Source organism: Takifugu rubripes, chromosome 21 (genome assembly GCF_901000725.2).
Source record: "Takifugu rubripes chromosome 21, fTakRub1.2, whole genome shotgun sequence".
NCBI classification, from domain to species: domain Eukaryota; kingdom Metazoa; phylum Chordata; class Actinopteri; order Tetraodontiformes; family Tetraodontidae; genus Takifugu; species Takifugu rubripes.
In genome coordinates, this window is record NC_042305.1 from 8,189,244 (window position 1) to 8,210,021 (window position 20,778).

At 45.0% G+C, this 20,778-nt stretch overlaps 1 protein-coding gene across 1 annotated transcript in view; it reads right to left on the reverse strand.

Moving 5' to 3' along the window:
* Nucleotides 1-20,778, reverse strand: part of galnt9 (polypeptide N-acetylgalactosaminyltransferase 9) — a 53,374-nt gene that overhangs the window by 17,492 nt on the left and 15,104 nt on the right. The window contains exons 3-6 of the mRNA XM_003974548.2: nt 19,617-19,783; nt 14,134-14,308; nt 8,290-8,487; nt 3,727-3,844 (exon numbers count right to left, since the gene is read on the reverse strand). Of these exons, the coding sequence (XP_003974597.1) occupies nt 3,727-3,844; nt 8,290-8,487; nt 14,134-14,308; nt 19,617-19,783 (658 nt within the window). The remainder of the gene's footprint in view (nt 1-3,726; nt 3,845-8,289; nt 8,488-14,133; nt 14,309-19,616; nt 19,784-20,778) is intronic.

A 20,778-nucleotide genomic window follows, 5' to 3' on the forward strand; every position in this document is an offset into this window, starting at 1 on the left:
AAAGTGACATATCCCGATCTCTCAGGGACGCTCTCATCTCCGGAGCGACTCGGTTTGTTGGGTGGGGCTCGCATATGCTCGCCGCGCCTGTCGTCTGCAGCCGGACGCGTGGTCAAGCTCGGGGCTGCCAGATTGGGCGGCGTCTGCAGATGGCAGAGCCCTAGCGCCTCCTCGTAACGACATCCCTGCCCTTTATCAAGGTGAGCCCCCGCCTGGACGCAGCCGGCGGGCGTCACGGGCGCGCCAGCTTCATTTTGTGATGAATCGTGCATGTGGGGAGAGCTTATCAGGATGCATCTTCTTATAACACTTATCAGCCTGTAAGCATTGAGATTTAGTGTCTTCAAACAGAAAGCAGGAGAGAGACAAAAGATCAAATATCGGCGTGTGTTTTTGAAAATGACTCATAGCAAAATAAAACTAAAAATAAAAAGACGAGCGCTGAATTTAGAAAATATGAGGTGAATAAAGCAAGTGATGGACCAGTCATTCCTTTCTCCTCATTTATGTTTCATTTCCTTGGCTGCCAGTTCGGTGTGCCTGCTCTGTCTTTGGCAAAAAAAAGAAACCCTTTCACCTGGCAGAGCGTTAAATGTTCCTCAATCTGAGCGCGGACATGGATTTAGAGTTAGTGTGGGTCCCGCAAGCAGCCAAGTTCTTACACAACCCATCACAGGAGAAGACAGGAATAGTCACCTGCAATAGTCACACTATTAGCACCTGAAGTGTAACTCTAACTGCATTTACATGTATTTAAATCCACTCGTGTCTACAAATGCAGGTGGCGTGTCAGGTTAATGGTGTGTGTGTGTTCTGTTCTCTGTATCAGAGGGCCAGATGTTCTCCGAATGCACTCGGAGCAACATCTGACTGTTTCTACCCACCCGCTTTCAACCTGCACCTGTTGTACTGCTGCCAGGGTACAAACAAAGCTGTCAGGGTTGTTTCTTCTCTGTCGCATAAAAGTTACTGTCTGAGGGAAAAATGGACCCACAGACACGGTAGCCGGGGGCGGTGAAAGATGCCACACAATCACAAGCAGTTTTATGATGATGACTCAGAGTTTAATTACATGAAACGAACCCTTTTGAATGATTCCTAAATGGTCAAGCGGGCGCTCAATTTAATATATGAAAAGGACTTTGATTCCTTTCAGTGATGAATGTGTGAGTTATTCATGATACTGTGTGTCCTGTTAAATATGAAATACATAAACTGATGATAACATCATCAAAGCGGCCATGGAGCTGTATTAAATGTCAGAGTGTAATAAGTTTTCTCAGGATGCAGGAGGGACTGAATGTAATTACGGCCCGCTCTGTTCTAGCTGGTGGTCCTGCCACACTTTAATTATCTCCGTTCTCCTCAGATTATGACCAGACGCCTCCAGGACCAGCCCAGGCAGTCACCAAGAGAAAACTTCAAAGAATTAAAAAAAAATATATGTTCATTACTCTATGGAGGGAATTCCTGGTGAGTTTAATAAAATGTCAGTGAAATAGACGGACCACCCTGTGAGATCACAGCAGCTTGGAAGCTGCAGATGATTGGATTATTATGAAAATGAGGCAGCTTTCGTGCTGTTATGGGGAAAAAACACAAATGGATCGTGACTTTTTACGTCCCAGTGACATTTAGGAATCGTGGAAGTTGCGCTGAAATGGTTTTATTCCACCTGTCGGATGTAAGAAGAGTTTATGGAGGATCTTAAAAACCTTCAATATAACGGAAATGACCCTTTTTAGACCTCCTCGATGGGAAATACTGAAACCACGGAACTGTCAGAACACATTTGGAACAAAATCTCGCTTTTTGTCTTAGATGTCACATCCGGAAATGGTTCTGTCTGCTCGTCTTTTTGCAGTAGAACTTTAAGGGGCTCCTCAGAGATGTTTTATCACTGGTGGTTCTGAAGGACAAGTAACACAAACCGATATCGACGCTTCTGGCGGATTCCCCCATTTCTGTCCATAACATTTTCCCTGTCATTGCAAAAGGAGCCTCCTGGCAGCTCAGACATGGACTCCAAAAGTGAAGAGGAGGCCCATCTCTAACGGGAGAAAAGCATGTATCGCTCCCTCTTCTTCCAGCTGATATCTTTGTGTCTGCAGCTTTTTCAATCACACAACAAAGCGAAGGCAGAACTTGGATAGCATCTGTGATTTATGTTCTCTGCCGCTCCTTTATCATTTTTCCCCATCTCATTCATGGAAACAAGACCCCATGCGGTGTTTTGTGCTGCACAATCTAGCGGCTGTGCTGCTTGAGAAAAGACCACTTCCGGATCCCAGCGCTCTTTTGTTTCTGAGCAACAGAAGCCGAACAATCGGCGTAAATTCTAAAAATGACAAGACCTTCCCGGGTGAACTCCCGCCCGTCATCAGCCTCCTGCAGTCAGCCGACGCTGGGCAGCCTCGGCGATTGCGAGCAGCCCGGGCTAATTGTTAAACATGTTCATGCCAATCAAGCCTCTCCCAAACGGCGACTCCTCAGCCGGCGATACAATGAGCCGCCTGAGCCTCTGCAGCTTTGCGGAGTAATTGCCGTCCACTCACCGGAAGCCCGTCTCTATTTCATTAGCAGAGACACAATATGAATGGCAGAAGCCGCTTGTTCAGTTCAGACCTATTCAAAGATGCACATCGCCGAATGGGCCCCTCTTCTCTTCTCATGCGTTTCGTGTCCACACAGACACGTCAACCAGGAGGAGCAGTAATTATGTTGGCAGAGAGAGGAGCATCGTCTTCACTCCATGAATCAAGACCCCTTAGTGCGTATTCAGAGAAAAGGAGACCAAGGGGACCGAGCGCTTGTGAGTCAAGCAAAGTTCACAGGTACATCACGACACACTTTAGCAGAGTCGTTCCAACTGTCGCTGAATTAGGATCTCCCTCCAACCCCAGTCAGATAAATGGGAGAACAGCAGGTAACCTTTGAGGCTGCCGCCAGCTGTTTGGCAACATTAGATGAAGATATGAGCAGCTACAGTAAATCATTGTGCCATTCTAATAGCAAATATAAATATAGTTGCAGCTGGAAGGAGGAGCGCTGAGGAGTCAGAGACGGACGCCATCAGCTGCTAGCATCTGTGTCGAATCTCCGGCTTCGCTTTGACCGATTTTTCAAAGTGGCCGACACTTCAGAGGTGTCGCAAGAGCCACCTGGAGATTTAAAAAATGCATGCAGGGCAGCCTTTAAATGCAGGAGTGGAATCTGTCAAGCCTATCTCATTCCAGAGAGCTAAAGGAACGCGTTCAGATTCAGAATGGTTCCACTCAGCTGGAGAGAAACATTTTCTGAATTGAAAGCAATTCTTCGGCGGGCCCTTCGCTCACTCCGAGCGTTAAATTCAACTGAAAGCAGCAGCAAAAGAGATTTACGTTTCGCGTAAGGGGGCTTTAAAGTCTTTGGATCGGATGTAGATTTGCATTAAGGTTCTCTCTGTTTTTTTCCCCTCCCTGCTCTCATCTGAGAAACTCACTTTAATCGAAGCTCCTGTTGCTGCCCCTGGGGGCGACTACAGCCTTCCCGTGGAAAGCGTAGGGGGGAAAACTGTTTAAAAATGTGAACGCAATTTTTTAGAAATCACCATTTTAAAATATACACCCCGATATTGAATTTGCAATTAGAAGACTTAGAATTGAGCGCAGAATGTAGTTACATTTATGGGTTTTCAACAGTTTTTTTTTTTTTTTTAAAGATAACGAGAATAATGAGCCGTCTTACCCGCATGCCCAGTTCAATGTTTTCGCCACCGTACACCTCCATGCCGGGGTCCAGAAGACCGATCTGGCCAAAGTATTCCCGATCAACCACAAAGGAGCAGCCGATCATGGCTGGGGTTCTGAATGAGGAGAGAGGGAAAACGTTTTTGAACATGATGTCATTGATGTTAATGATTCCCTCACCTTCAGCTGGATCTCTACCTCCCCAGTCACGGCTGGACACCAGAGACCAAGTTCTAACATCAGAGTAATTGTCTGAAGATTACTATCAGTGGTGCCAGTGGTACCGGTACCGCAGGGAATGGAGTCCAATTCATCAACATTAGTGACACACCAGACAAAGAATGGAGCTGTCATGTTGGACTAGCTTTTTTCTTTCTTTGAACAAAGGGAAGTGAATGAAGCCCACCTTTACTAAAAAGAACTGGGCTGCTTTTACTGGTGTCCCCTCAGGGCTGCTTTCACGACTATTATCCATTAGTTTTTAAGTGCTCTGGGACGAAGCTGCTGCAAAAGCCTTACATCCATGAAGAGTACCGTACTTTGTTATTCCTTTATTTATTTATTTCTTCTAAAGTGACCAATGGTTTTATTCTTGTCTCTTGAGTGAAACACACACACACACAGACACGCTCCCCTTCTGCCCCTGTGAGTGTGTGTGTTTGTGTGTGTGTGTGTGTGTGTGTGTGTGTGTGTGGGTGTGTGTGTGTGTGTGTGTGTGTGTGTGCCAGCAGCAGCATTATTAATCACTGCCTCTGTATTAAAAGGGTGCATTGAGCCATAAAGTCTGGTGCCCAAAGAGAAGGGTGCCTTTAGGTTTAGACCCACATTAAACACAATCTGAGCTATTACCCGGACCATAACTGTGAAAAATATTCATCATTAGATGCATAAATGGCAAGTGCAAAGATGGATGTGATAACGGAACTTTCTGGAAAGTTCCCTCTTATAAAACAGTGGATAGTATGTGGAAATCATCACAACCATCGGATTTGATGTGAATGTAGGCCATGCAGTGGAAATAATGTAGAGTCCTCTTTTACACAGGATGCTTTCAAAAAAACAACCCATCATAAGCCAAAAAAGAGTAGCAGGTGTTCAGTCCCTGTTCTTATCCAGTGTTTGTATCTCCCGCTGAAGACAAAACCTACTTCTGCTGTTAGACCTCGTTACTGTCTGCTCATCATTTCATGTTTTAATCCTCCTCACCATGGGAGAGTAGCTGTGTTTGCAGAAGGAAATGCAGGCAGAAAGACTGAAACATTTGAGACGGAATAAGTCAGATACAGAAGCTACTGAACCTGGATAAAGGTTGACAAAAGTGCGAGACAAGAGATGCAATTAAAAACCTGCTGGTGTGGGTGAAGCCACGCGCAAGACTGATAACACAAAACAAGGCTGCTGCCTGCATTAACGGCTCATTAGCTGAAACATTCAGGTAAAGTGTCACCTGTAAGTGTTGATGATATCTCAAGATGGAGCAATGTATACGTTTGGCTTGGAGGAGCCATCGTTTGCCCAGTCTCTGCCCAGTCTCTGCCCATTCTCTGCCCAGTCTCAGCCCAGTCTCTGCCCAGTCTCTGCCCAGTCTCAGCCCAGTCTCTGCCCAGTTTCTGCCCAGTCTCTGCCCAGTCTCAGCCCAGTCTCTGCCCAGTCTCTGCCCAGTCTCTGCCCAGTCTCAGCCCAGTCTCAGCCCAGTCTCTGCCCAGTCTCTGCCCAGTCTCAGCCCAGTCTCTGCCCAGTCTCTGCCCAGTCTCAGCCCAGTCTCTGCCCAGTCTCTGCCCAGTCTCAGCCCAGTCTCAGCCCAGTCTCTGCCCAGTCTCTGCCCAGTTTCTGCCCAGTCTCCGCCCAGTCTCAGCCCAGTCTCTGCCCAGTCTCTGCCCAGTCTCTGCCCAGTCTCAGCCCAGTCTCTGCCCACTCTCTGCCCAGTCTCTGCCCAGTCTCAGCCCAGTCTCTGCCCAGTCTCTGCCCAGTTTCTGCCCAGTCTCTGCCCAGTCTCAGCCCAGTCTCAGCCCAGTCTCAGCCCAGTCTCTGCCCAGTCTCTGCCCAGTCTCAGCTCATCCTTTCTCCTCTCCTGATGAGTGACCTGCCTGACTGCACACGGCGAACTCTGAAGTTTTCTTTGAGTGCTCCTTTTAGAACGCGTTCACGACTTTATCAACTCTGGCAGTTTGCACCGTCTGAAACCACCACTCGCAGTCAATTCGGGGAAAGCTGCGAAGAGGGCGGGGGCACATATTCAGCCATGTTTAACTGTTCCTGCTCACTTCTGTGAGCAGGGTGATCAAATTTGGAACAGTTGTCCATGAAAATAAATCCCCAACCATCAGCAATCAGCTAAAGCCAATTAAGTGAGTAATTAGAGCCAGCTGTTTCCTCATAAATGACATTATTTATGGCCGCTTTTATTTGCCAAATGTTCACAAATTGCAATGCCGAGCTTCAAATAACAATTTACTGCTGTTGTCGGGGGGAGAAATAGTTTTAATCTTTGACTCAAATGAACCCAAATAACACAAAAAAGTTCAAGCAGAAGCAAAATTGCCAACAACTGTTGTGTCTCCGACAAACCTAACCTGTTCTTTCTGTACAATAGAGGTCGATGCTCTAATTTCAGCTGGTGTTAACGCTCATCTTTAGAGCACATACGGTGGCCTGGAGGGCTCAGCTGTTACATCATGCAATCTGGCCCGAGGGGCTTTTATTAAGGACACACTGGTGCTAAAACTGCTTTTTGACCCTTTCATATATATTGTATTTTATTATCGGTACATTTTTTAAAGCAAGTTTTAAAGCTCTTAAATGGTCCATTAAAGGGAACTCTTACTCATGTCATTTTTCTCATATTTATCGGCTTAAATGACTTAAGCCATAAAGTCACTATTCTCCGTGCTCTTGGTCCTGTTCATTCGTCTGCCGTTGAACGTGTCCTCACAGCCGGGAAAAGGCTCTGCGGGGCTTCTGGCGTTGATGGGCAGGAACCTCGAGGAAACGTCACGTCAGTGATTTCCAATAGAGAACCCGGCAGATGACACACTTCAGCGGGGCCTTGAGGGAATCTGTCTGTGTCAACAGGAAAGACAAACCAGCCCTGCCATGTCTCACGCTGGTTGCTATATTTATCCTATAGGTCAACTCCTGCCTTTAACGCTCAGGATATTGATCCAGTGTTTAGGTCCAGGTTTGACAACTGGCATCAAGGTGTTTGTGGAAACCACATGGTACTAAAAGCACTCCTGCCTTTGCCTGAACCCGAGATTAGCCTCAGGGTCTGCAGCATATAGGTCATTCTAGACATAAACATGAGCGTAAATCATGTGTGCAAGGTGACTCGAATGCTAATATAAAGTGCAGAATCCTGGCTGACAAAGATATGCGGCAGTAATTACATCAACTGGTAAGATTTTGCTCATATATTCTTTTTCCTGCATGTCCATAAAGCTTGGATTTCTGATTGAATCGCTGACCTGACCTGACTGACGCGAGCAAAATGAAATGTAACCTGCTATATTTGCGGAATTTCTGTCTATGTGTGTGATTATCTTCCAGTAAGCCTCCTCATAAAAGACACTTCTCACAAGGACGTGTGCATAAAGGAAACATTTCTGCACGACATTTGAGAGCAGTAAGACAACACTGGCAAACATTTTCAATCTGGCATCGCTGTGAAGATGAAAGAGCGCAAACAGAATAACGGATCCACTTTATGTGCCTTTGGCTCGACCTTGTCGACGCTTGGCTTTTTTACAAGGAACCATAACTACAACTTCCCTCATGTAAAGCTGTTTTATAAGATGTGCAAGCAGTATTATAAGTATAGTTAAAGGTGTATGGGATGGTTTTTAATGCTGTTACACTTCCTATCATGCATCATCATGCACTGTGCAACATTCTTTAGGTTTAATATAGTACATTGCTCTAAATAAATTATACTGTCAGAGTTAGTGACCTGTAACTGTCACCATGCCAATATTGTCTTATTGTCTGTTTCCTGTAATTTTACCTGATATTGTTGAAATATTGTCGAAATGAAATAATTCCACAGCAACATCGCAAGGACAGGTGAGAGGTCACATTATTAGACCCACTCCAGCTTGAAATGCTGTTGCCCATCAGGGCCACGCTGACGCTAACTGGAATATAAGACTAATTCCAGGTTGCACAAGTCTCCTTTGACCTTTGTCAGTCAGTTAAAGCCCAGCAGGCTTCACCCTGAACAAGCATAATCAATTCCCCGATTATACAGAAATGCGATACGAGCGGTGCCGTCTTCCAATCAGCAGCAGCATAATGAAATAGTCGGCTCATATTCAGCACACAATTACTCTAATGGCAGTGCATGGCCGTGGCCTAGTGATCCTCCATCAAAATGAAGATATTCATCATGCTAATTGGACAGCTACCTGGAGGATGACGTTATTTGTGTGTTTGTACAGCATGTGGGGGCTCAACAGCAGTTGGGGTTGATGGTTCCACACATGAATAAGTCATGCCTCAGGGCTATCCATATTTCATCAAAGCTACTCATCTATAATAGAGGCTGCTCACCAGCCAGGGCCCTCACCTGATAGGGGCCGTCTCATCACCCTTGTCCAGCCACTCCTGTGGGGGGATGATGTACATGCACCACAGTCCCCAGTTGTACCCATGGGCAGCGTTGGCATACTGCTGCACTTCAAATGTGTTGTACTTGATGTTGTCGATGGCGGGCAGGATGATGCGGGTGTGATCCTCCTTCATCCGAGTCAGAATGGGGTCAGCCCTTAAAGAAGGCGGGAAGCAGAAGCCAAGAGCAAACATTAAGAATCACATATTGCATAAGAAAAAAAAGAATGAACGAAAGCCTTTTGCGCCACGTCAGTGGGAAATTTAATGTTTTGGCTTCAAAATCCACCAAAATATGTTTAAAACATATTGAGGAGATTCTTTTTACAGTGTTTTCTGCTCCATGAATGATGCTGGGAGCAGCTGCAGCTGGCTGCTGATGTTGTCTTTGCATTCCTTCCAGCACTTTACGCGAGTTTGCAGTCTGTCAAATCAGCATTCAGGACGATTCACTCCACTGTTTACAATATAAAGGCCTTGGAAAATGAATTTTCTGCGGAACAACAAATACTATCACAACCCATTTTATATCTTCTGAAAATGAAATGTCAGAATGTGACACTTATCCCAGTGGGAAACTTGATAAGAGGTGAAACCAGATAAAGCAAAACACATCAGGTGAAAAGTGAGGCGCAGGAAAATATACATTCTTTTTCACCTCTCTGCATGAGGAAAAAAGGCTAATATGGGGAAAAAGGCCAAACCCTGTGCTGCTCCTTCTTATCTCAGTCTTAGTTTTGCAGCCTTCAGGTGAAATTCATCATCTTAGAGCAGCACATAGAGAGCGGGGGCCATATTATTAAGCATATATAAGGCACCACCTGAAAGGTAATATTTTAGTCTTCAGAGGCGCTGGTTATTTTAAGAGCTACGGCTATAGAATAAACTGTTTAAAAGACCCATAATTCACTGAAACAATCTCCAGAAGCAGCTCGTTGTTTATAAAGACTGATCATATAGTTCAGGTCCTTAAAACTAAGTTAGACCAGGATACATTTACATTTTCAGCCTCCTCTCCCACTTAAAGTCTGGGCTAGGGGCAGCCTGGTCCTGAGATCCACGCGGTTCAGAAGACCCAGAAACGCTGCTGGCTTCGACAGCATAATCCTCTCACGCAGGGAGAATATCTCCCCCATAACTTCAAAGTGGGCTCAGTTCCTCACGCGCTACACTTCTAAAGATCGGATGCAATTATAAATCAATAAATGTATGCTCACATATGCTCCCACACGATCCCACTTCCTTCCCGCCCACTGAATTTTTTCTTTTTCTCTTCCTGCCTGACCTTGACTCTAATTCTCCTCTACCATCTCCTTCAGTGGAAAAAGACAAACTCATTTATCTGTCAACAGCAAAATTGCTGCTTATCACATTAAGTTGGAGACCTGAAAGAACTGAGAGGAGGAATTCCAAACTAATTATATGCTGTGCGTCTCCGTCCCCTTTAATAGCATGGTAGATGTTGGATTTTAAATGTATGTGACAAGGAGGTCATTGTAAAAGCAGGACTTGTATCACATGATCAAAGATAGGCTAACTCCGCTGTACCGTCTGTGCTTTTGAAGCTGTAATTAACTTTGGTTCAGACGTTGTTGGTTAGCAGCCGAGATGTCCGCCTGACAGCTGACACCAGTTTACTCGCAGGCTCGGATCACAGGCAGCAGAGCTCGGCTCGGCTCAGCTCGGCTCAGCAGGGTTGGGTACTGGACAGGAACACTAGCTGGACACGATATGATACAATTTACAATAGTGTAGTTTCTGTTGCAGGGATAATAACAATGTTATGGTGTAGCAAGGATGTACAATTGGAACATGGAGGCTAGTGTAGCTGTGTTTTATGGAAACTGGGTTCTTAATGGTGTAATCAATGACCAACCCTGAGTTCATGCTAACTATCTGTTAGCATGCAAGCTGGTGTCAATGAATTTACTTTGAGATGAAATAAATGTGGTGTCTTCATCTCGGCCTTTCGAACTAGAACCATAGTGGATCATCCACCTGCATGTTTTATACTTGCAGTGAAATGTCAAGTTGGAAGACGACCGCTAACTCGTGTGACTGGGGTTCTATGACACAAAATGGCCGACTAGTGCAGACTGGTCCGTGTTTTGCCAGTGGATTCGTGCTTTATCCCTCATCTGTGACCATGAGCTTGGGATAGTAACCGAAACACTTCAGCTGCAAATACAAGTGGATACTTTGGACTCAGTAAGTGAAGTCAGACTTTGGTTCGGTGGTCTGAAATATGCTGCTGAGTGACATTAAAGGGAGTTTGAGGGATCTATACCAGTTGTCATGGATGGATCCTGTCAGTGAATGCCTGGAATTTGAATTTGTATATATTTTTTGTTGTGGATGGTACAATAGTTCATTCTAGTCAAATTTTGCTCTAAATGAATCACACCAGTGTAAAATATGCACCAGTTTTTGTCTGTGTAACTCCAAAAACAGCAGATCTGGGATCATCAGTCTCATCTGCCATTTGGCAGATGAACCTCCATCATTCCTCCTTCTGCATCAGCCATTTTTCATGTGCATAAAACAAGGGATATTTATCCACATCAGCCCTCCATGTGTTTCAGAGATTAATATCTATCTATATGCATGTGATATAGTCTGGTTTGTGTCTTTAAGAAGAATATAAGCCTACAGAGCCTCGAGCTATTTTTAAGCACATTAAATCTCTTAAACGCGGGACCACAGTTACTGGCTGTTATTCAACAGAAAGGCCTATATTAATATTGCTGAATATCTCGCATGGTATGAAAATTGCAGAATCTTAAAAGAGAAGGGGAATGTATCCATGCAAAATCAGAATTTATAGGAAACTGATGCCGGGGCTTTTTGAAGTTAAATACAGATGCAAGAAGGAGAAATATAGGTCCTAAAGATGCAAAGGTTGATCCAGCACTTTTTAAATACATTCGATTTGGATGTGGAGGATGTAAAGGTGGCTTAAATATCTGTATTTCTGGATGTTGGGTTTTTTAGAAAAAGCTGTTCTGTCATCTCCCAACAGCTATAAACACAAAAGCCAACAAAGCGAGTGAGGAATTATGTATTTAACAGAAGAAATGTTTCCTCGGGCGTCTGGCTTTTTAAAAGAAACGTTAAATCGAATACGATGCCACTACACCTGTGCAGCACTGGAAAAATAGAACGGCCTCTGATACAGAAGAGATGTTCAAATGGAGGTTTCAGAAATGCTGAAAGAGAACATCGACGTGGCGTGTCCCTCTTCACACTTTCACCAATTTCATTATCTTACCGGGAAAAATAATCAAATGAAGAAAATCGCTTGCCGACAAACCATCAGGCTAGTCAAAGGTAATCGCATCATTGCTTTCAAAAGCACGTGTTTCATTATCACCTCTGCACAGTGACATCCCATCTCCAGCACGCCCTCAGCGGGGAGTGGCTGCTACGCACTTCTAATCATGAATCGTTAATACCTGAGATAGCAACTGGGCAGGGGCTCCAGAAACCACATAAATATCAATTTCTCCGCACCTCCTCTCTGCAGCTGCACAGCTGCATACGGCACGGCTTAATTACAGCTCTTCTCCGTTTCCCGTCGTTAATCTCGGCGGAGGGAAACCGGCTCTGCACTCCGCCAGAGACGGATGGTTAAAGAGAGTGACTAGAGGTGGATTGTGGACATTTAGCAAATGCAAAGCCACATTAATGACAAGCTACAATGTCATGTTGTTGTATTAAAGCAGCGCAAAGCTGCAAAAATTGCATTCCATCACTCCTCAGGTGCAAATTGCCTGGTTCTCATAAACCAGCATATTGTGAGGAAGTCGGAAGCAGCTGTCGGGAGTGAGCTATGCAGTATGACGCAATTATGTTTGCCTTAATAACAACGCCAACCGGCAACACATTTGAGCTGCGAATGTACAGCACCTCCCTGGGGGGGTGCCAATGAATCAGGCGCTGCAGCTGTGAGTTGGCAGCTTTGTCTGTGGCTCAGGCGGCGTGTGCAAGGTCACAGAGGCAGATTCACCACAACATCTAGAGCCATCCATCTCACTTATGACTGTATACGCTATAGTGAGTAATCATATTATGATAAATCGCCGTCCACCCTTGTTGTTACAGATAAATTGTGTAGGTGCCACAAGTAAATCCGTCTGAATAAGGGAGCAGCGCTGCACTGTGAACTGTGGGTAATATCGCACCAACGCAAGCCTCAGGTGGTGTCAAAATGCACATCTCCTCGCATTCCTTCAGCCGGCATCCACTGAAGGAAACAGAAAATAAAAAAGAACACAAAATCAAAGAGACCCTGCTGCACCTTTCATCATCGCCTGCAAATAAAACCGTTACGCAAATCTGAAGCGGCAAAACAACGACAGCAGAAATGAAGGAAGCGTGTTATCAAAGCGGGATGGTGACGCCTGCGTGGGTGGAAGGTGTCATCTGGGGAGCGTTGCGAGGATGAGACGTGTGAGACTCACACGATGGCATCAAAGTGAACGAGTGGGATAACACCAGAAAGTGACAAGGAAGCAAGCACATATGGAAGAGGAAGGGTTACGTGGCGGCACGAAAGGTGCACATATTTCGGAGCAAAGACAGATGGCGAAACAGATGATGGAGGCGCTGGTTTAAGCGGTTATTATCAGCGGTGCACCAAGAATGATGCAACTTTCGGCACCGTGCGCTGGTTGAGCAGCCCGAGGACCCGAATCTGCCAACATCTGTAAGTTAAAAAGGGTGGCGGATAAATCACAGGACTCTTGTTCTGATGTCACAGATTTAAGATGGCGTCAACATGTGAGTGAAGCATCTGCAGCCCCCGTTTGGGCTTTTATGCAGTGAATGGGGGCTGCGTCCGTATCGACTCCTCTCCGCTGCCATTCAAAAGGCTTAAATAAAGTCCAAAAGCAGCAGAAGTGTCACTGTGAGATCAAACACCAACCCTGTGAGGAAACATGAGCTCAAACTGACAGATCTACACAACGTATCACACAGTCTTTTACAGCAGGGATGTCATTTAAAGTTCAAAAAAAGAGTGAGGCAGCAGCAGTTAAACACTTTAGTGTATTTGAAAGTAAGTAAAAAAGGATTAATAATAACAACAACAATAAGAATACTCCTACTACTCATAATGATAATAACAATAATACTAATAACAACAACACTACTAATAATAAGAACAATAATAATAAGAACAACAACAACAACAACAACAATAATATAAAGCGGGACTGAAATTCTCCTCCATCTCTCCACAGAGACGTCAGCAGGGAACAAAAGCTTCGCCTCCTCTTCAAACATTGACGGCGTGACAGCCTCAAATGAGGTGCCAATTACATCTATTCCAGATGATTTGCTCGTTGGTAAACTTGAGCAGCGGGCCAGGCAGACATTGGACTGAGACCCCCAGATGTAATTTCCTATTGCAAGCCAAGCCTCAAGCCTGTGGCTGAAATAACAAAAAATACGCAACGTTTGTGCTCCCTCCGCTGACAGTGTTCCTGTCTCTCATATCTTACCTTTGTGTTTAGTCTTATTAGCTCTAACCATAGTCTATTACTCACAGTTTAAAAAGAGGTCCAAGAGAAAATGTGCTTATTCAAGAAGTGAACGCTTCCCAATAATGAGGGTCACGCTGCTGAAAGTGCTGCCTCAGTCCATTGGCCCAGCATCAAAAATGCTTCAGGTGGATTCTGCTGAATATTTCAAAGATAATAAGTGTACATAACATCCCTGTGAAGTGAACAAACCACAGAGGCAAAGGTGAGAGAGGGCAGAGGACCAGCCGGGACCTCGCCGTGTCCAACACGACCTTTCTTACCAGCCCGTGTTGAACTCGACGTGAGCATCAAAGAAGCCCACGACGGGCGCCGTGGCGGCGTTCCAGCCGTGTATTCTGGCTCTGATCAGACCCTCCCGCTTGCTGTTCCTCACAATCTTCACCAGGCCCGGGTAGCGCTTGTTGACATACTGATCCAAGTTAAATTTCAGTTCCACTGAAAGAGAGCAGATTACAGAGGAGATGGTTTCACTCTACATGCGCAGGAGATAAACACCACGCCGGACTCTCGTGGTCCGAGCTGTAATATTTCCACCGCAGGAACTTGGAAATGTTTGGAGAATTTGGGTTTAAATTACATTTGGGGCCTTTAGGGATTATTGTACCCTAAAACAATTCTCTGCTCTAGTAGTTAGGCTACTTTCAAATATTACATTTCTGATTGGATGACTCCAACATATACTTTATTCCACAGCCAGCAAGGATACATCAGATGGGCCATGAATGTGTCTTCGAACCATTTTCCATGTAATCTTACAACAACGACCTGCAGGGGTTTCAGCTTCTGCCCCGAGATGGTGGATTCGGTCACGGTGCACTTTCATTAAATAGCAAATTCATTTGGAGAAACTGGAGGAGCTGGTGGGAATTATTGGAAAGCTGCATTCTTAAAACTGTTTTCCACAGCCAGCCTCCGGAATTGCTGATCTCTAACGACATTTCAGACAATGAGAAACTGAATCATCTAAGCAGACACTCTCACCCTCCTCGACAGCTTCCCCATGAATGACATTAATTATCTTTGAATTTGCCTCCAGTAACCTCGATCTTTTCCGAGGGAAATCATGACTGCTGGAGTTAAGACAAGCATTAAATATGGAGAACAGTTCTTACATTTATGCAGAAATGGGTTTTGATCTTTGGCAGCTGCTTGTGATTCATTATAAAAGACCATTAAATCAAGAATATCAGTGTTTATTTAATTAGCTGATGTTTAAAGATAGATTACAGGTTGTTGTGGAGGCTGACCTAGATTCAGCTTGGACATTTCCGTGCTTTTGCGGCGCCCCGAGCGCCGTCCATACCTGGCGTTCCGTCTTTATGGATGACATTTTAGGGAATGACAGCTTAATCCTCCGTATGTGTGAGGAGAAGGAGGGAATGTCATGAGCCTCTAACCTTTCTTTCTTTCTTTCTTTCTTTCTTTCTTTCTTTCTTTCTTTCTTTCTTTCTTTCTTTCTTTCTTTCTTTCTTTCTTTCTTTCTTTCTTTCTTTCTTTCTTTCTTTTTTTCTTTATTAGGCTGCTGCAGCAAAAGGATGAATTTGGCAGCAGTGACCCTTGAGTCAACCGTTATTAGCATCCTACATTGAATTACAACGATCGCTGAGTCATGAAAAGGGGTATCTATCATTCACTGTATGGATTTCTTGTTTTGCAGTGCTTCATTTTCCTCATGAGATCAACGTGACGACTGTTGAAGCAATATCAGCTGTAGCTGTGTGAAATGTGTGTGTTCGTTCTCACTAAGAAGTTTGACAAGTAGAATCCTTTACAGTACATGAGATTATCTATATATGCCGTGTTGTGATTGCAAGAAATGGATAAAGGGTTTCCGGGAGTCTTGTCAGGAGAGTAACACAAATGAAATCAATCAGATTTGCATGGAGGACAGAGTTAGTGCCTCCTGTCAGTGCTCGCTCTTTGGGTTGGTTCTGCCAGCGCCGCTGAAGGTTGTGATGGGTCCCCTTGATCAGCCTTCACCCTGCAGCTAAAATATGATTAAAGCCATGAACGTAAGGATAATCAGGGACGGCTGGGAGGGAGAGACGCTGGTTAATCAGACACTGGATTTTTATTCATGGGAGGAGACTTATGAGGAAAACAGGGCGCAGTGTTGCATCATCGACCACACTGCTCAAGAGGAGCCCTGCATCAGACGCCGTGACGCAAGATCTTATTAAAGAACAGATAATACAGGTTTTATTCATTTCTTTACTCCAAGAACCGCATCTAATGGGAGATTTATGGACCATCTGAGACACCGATCCAGAAACAAACCTGAAATCAATGGTTGCGATCGATCCCAGACAGGCCAGGACCGGGATAAGCCGATTTACCACAAGTGCTCTTTGAATATTCCAAAAAGTTCTGTTCGGCTTGGTGGAGGCGCTTTATTAAACCCTGGTGTAACCCAGAAATGTGGTGGTTGTTTGCTTCCCAGTCGTCATGGCAACATGGAGGTCGCTTCGGCATTCATTTTTCCATTTTGGTATGAATTTGTTATATTTGTTTTCTGAGGAAAATGTATTCAAAATCCATCTATCCTCCCCCTGATCTCACAACTGTCACACCTGCCCTGTTTAGAATTCTGCTCGACAGAACGTTGGATTTTTCGCTGGCTCATAAATTATGAAAACATCAGAAATAGACTCACTAACCTGAATTCAATTCTTTTTTTCCTCTCTCTCTCTCCTTCCTCGCCAATGCTGTTCATTTATTCAGATGATATTTTATATGGTGGTGTTTTCTCAGATGATCAAAGACAGTATCGACTACCAGCTCCTCAGTCACATTTAAGGCAGAGAAAGGAAGACGACAACGGAAGTTATAAATAAAACAAAGAAACAAAATAGAATCTTAAGCCTGCCATCAGATGATTCCCTCACATGAGTCTGGTCCTGCTTAAGGTTTCCTCCTGTTGAAAGGAAAGATTCAACCGCAGGTGCTGGAAAGACTTTTGGAATAAGTGATGTGAGCCCACCAATCATCAACTCAGTCCAACACTGATAAAACTACAAATCCGGCCTCATCGTTTCCATGCGGGAAGGGGGGTAAAATAGTGACAAAGCATGTTTTTACTTCTATCTTTATCAGGACTTTCACTGTCATGATGCATTCCCTGACCGCTGACCCCCGAGCCAACTCTTGTCCCTCAAACACCCCTCTGAGGTAGTGAGGACCAAACCAAAGGAGCTCAATTCAGCTGAGACGCTCACCTGCGGCTCCTCCTGCTGCACACCTGTCCATCATTAACTAGTCATGCCCACTCTCTTAAAACACCACCTCTTCTCTTCGCTCTTTCCCAGTTGTTCTGACTTGAGCTTCAGGAATCCCTTATCATCTGACTCGGGTTCTCAGGGTTCTTACTGAATGAGTTACTAGAAATGTGTATTCTGGTCCTCACTTTGAATCATCTACAAGAAGCCACACAGAGAAAAAGCTCCTCAGTGGAATAAACCCCTCAGCCACTAATAAATGTCACCAGCTGTCCCAGCAAAGCCAAACGTGTCACCGCAGAGAGGCACTCATGCCTCCGTGCGTGATATATTATGCCAAGAGCGAGTGTGGCTGCCCCTCTGCTGGTCTCCTGGAGACTTGTTTAAATGAGAGTGGACGGACAGAGCCTTCCAGGAAAGGTCAAGCAGTCTCCCCGGCATGTTAATTGTTTAAACCCTAAACAGAGCAGCTCCTGTGGAACAGCTCCAACATCCGTGCCAATCAGCATCAGCGTGCTCAACAAACATGCTCTAGACGTCACGTGACGCACGGCGGTGAACCGCACCAGCAACCTTAACATCAACCATCAGCTTTTTATTCAGCGAACACAAAGAGTTTTATTCAAGTCGACTTTTGTCTCCTTTGTAAATGGAAATCAGCATGTGGAATTGTTATTGTTTCTATAAATGTTCTGTTTAATAAGGTCAGAAGGTGTTAAGATGTTTTCTTTTGCGTTCTCACTACTGAAATGGCTTCATCAAATAAGATCTTCTTCATAAAACACCAACCAGGGGCACAGATTATTATCAAAATAAAATCCCATATTCCATGATTTTAATTTGCCCACTTCTGGAGGGCAATCAGATTCTGAAATACAACAAAGAAACGTAGCTGACAAAGATCAGAGTGCGTCGTTGACTATTGAACATTAAATGCTTCATGAATCCTCATTTCTAAAACTGAGCAGCTCCTCAAAACTGCTGTCACACATAATTGTAACATTTAAACCCTTCCCGTCTGCTGCTTTCCGTGACCTTTACAAGCTCCGACCTTCTGAGCGTCGGGTCTTTCTAAGAGAGATTGAGGTTAACGGATGACTCGTGGCTCACGTGCGATCTCTGGTGTGATGTATAGATTTCCTCCAAACCACAAACAGAGCCTGTCAAAGAGTTTCTTTTTATCTTTGACCTTGAGTGTTTATTGCTGGCTGCTTTAGTCCAGCGTGACAAACAGGCCTCTTTAAGCTCCTGTCTGTGTGTTGAGCAGCAAAATCATGGCCCAGACAGTTTGGACCTGGTTTAGATGGGCCACCATCAAGGCGGTTTTAAAGCTGGTATATATTTTACAGGTGCTTCATTGGCCCATTCGTCCCTGCAGGTCATTAATGGTGCCGCTCGCTGAATGGACTGGGCCCAGATTAAGCAGTAAAGTGTTTAAAAGGGAGAAGAAAGAGACATGTGGAAGAATCACAATTAGTCTGGGAGAAAATTAGTATTTTGATTGCAGCAGCAACAGCAGCCTGTTTTGATGCTGATATCATCGGAGTGGCGCCATCGCATTAACTCGGTACTGTTGCAATCCATCGCTGCTCAAACAAGCAACCAATCAGTGCCAGATGCTTTATGATTACAACACTGACAATGCACGATATGGTACAATTTCATTTCAAGATTTAATGTGTTTTCATACCCCAAAAGGTCTTTATTCGGTTGTTTTTGGAAGGTAAAATGCTGACGCACGTCCTCTGTAGCAGCTTTTCAGGCTGAAATAGACGGGATAGGAAAGTGCTCCTTCTGCCTGCTTGCTAGCTTATAATGGCTAACTGAAGACCGTTCAGGCTCAGAGGGGGGCAGAGACGTGCATGTGGCGACTCTTGTTCTGGCTTCTTTCACTCTGTTATTCATGTCCCCTTTTCCTCCACCAGCCTGAGGGAGGCAGGCCAGTTACAGCCTGCCAGCTGAATGGGGGCCAAGGCTCGTCTGGAATCTAGTTCAGCCTCCCTCTATTCTGAAAACTCCAAAGCTTCGGGGACGTGGAGCAGAGCGTCGTCAGCCGCTGCGGGCGTCATGCTGCGAAGCCAGCTGAAGTGTTCACCCACATCGACGTGAAGACAGTAGCATGCGGCAGTTTAGTGAGGAAAGACGAGACAAATCCCATCCCTCGTTTCCCTCCTTTCTTCAAGTCTATTTTAAAGGCAGCTGCTAAAGAGTTCACCCTCAGGGTTTCAGTATCCCTTCATCCGCTCAAACCGAAACCCCGCACAACACTCCCAAAAGTGTGTCACATGCAGAGGCAGCATCGGAAGCGCTTCGCCGGCCCGATGCTGCATCATTTATACGCTACTAAGGAAGACAAACGATGACAAATGGAGCATCAGTATGAAAGAGTAAACTTACAGCACGAGACGGTGACAAAGTGCTGGTTTGCAGTAATTCATTAAAGCACACAAATGAAACGTCCAGCAGCCCAGGAGTCCAGCCCCACACTATAACATCTTTTTCTTCTCTTAAGCAAACAGAGTTTTTACCGCTGTCGCTGTTGTCGTCCACCAGGATTATCTCCTTGAGCAGGTGAGCCGGCGTGTGGTTGACGACGCTGTGGACTGAGCGCAGGATCACCGACAGAGCCTCGTTCACGAAGATGAAGACCACGGAGATCTGAGGAAGATCCTCGGGGTACGTCAGCTGCTTACACCTGTGAGGATGGAGTCAAGGCAGTTAGCATGTGCTAATCAAGCCTAGGATGAGTTTGAAAACTGATGGGCTGAATGCAACGAGACAAGATAACTAGATTGATAGCACCACCTATGTCATTTATATGAGGAATCATTGTTCATTTCCTTATATTTAAAACTCTACATCTGAGCCTGATGGGCTCCAGTTAGCTTAGACTAGACTAGAGGAACAAGTGGAGCAGTCGGTTGTCGCTAAGGTGAAAAGATGATTAAGCATGATAAAATGTAAACATTCCTACGGGTCCCTGAAAAACTTTCAGCAAGTTCGGCTGCTCTGTGCGGGTGAGTCGGTCAGGGTGAGTTCTGGAATCGAAGGTTTTTAACAGAGAAAATGCTCAAGGTTTCATTCCTGGTGTATCCCCCACGGTGCCGCCTTACAGTTTTCTCTAAAAACAAATGGCTGAAGGCTGGCTGTCTCTCTGCTCACCACGCTAAACCAACCAGGAAATAAATCCACTCATCTCAGTTATCGTTTGAAAGTGCACATTCTTCAGATGTTACAGAAGGAAACCTCAGATCCAGATGTTCTATACTGTGAATTCTACTGCGGTACAGCCTTACTGAAAATCCATAATGCTGAGCTCAAGCTGTACTCCTGCAGCCTCGGGAGAGAAAAAGAATAATGCTTATTTTTCTCTTGGTTGGTGAGATTCATAAAAAAACACCTATTTTGTAGAGATTCCAGAGGCTCGTGGTTGCCTGTAAGACATTATAGCACCTTCAATCTGTTGACGCATCTATTAACCACGTAGAAGGTTTTTATTCACAGGTCTGCCGAGGCTCAGGAGCATTAATAATTAAGCAGGTATTAGGCTGTCTGCTGAACTTCCTCTACATCAATCAATGGAGCTGCTGAACTCTTGTTTTCACGGTTGGCTGCACTTAGCCAAGCGTGTTTTTCTTCGCCACCAACACCGGAGAGAAGGCTGCTGCAGGCTGGCTGATGGAGCCAGGG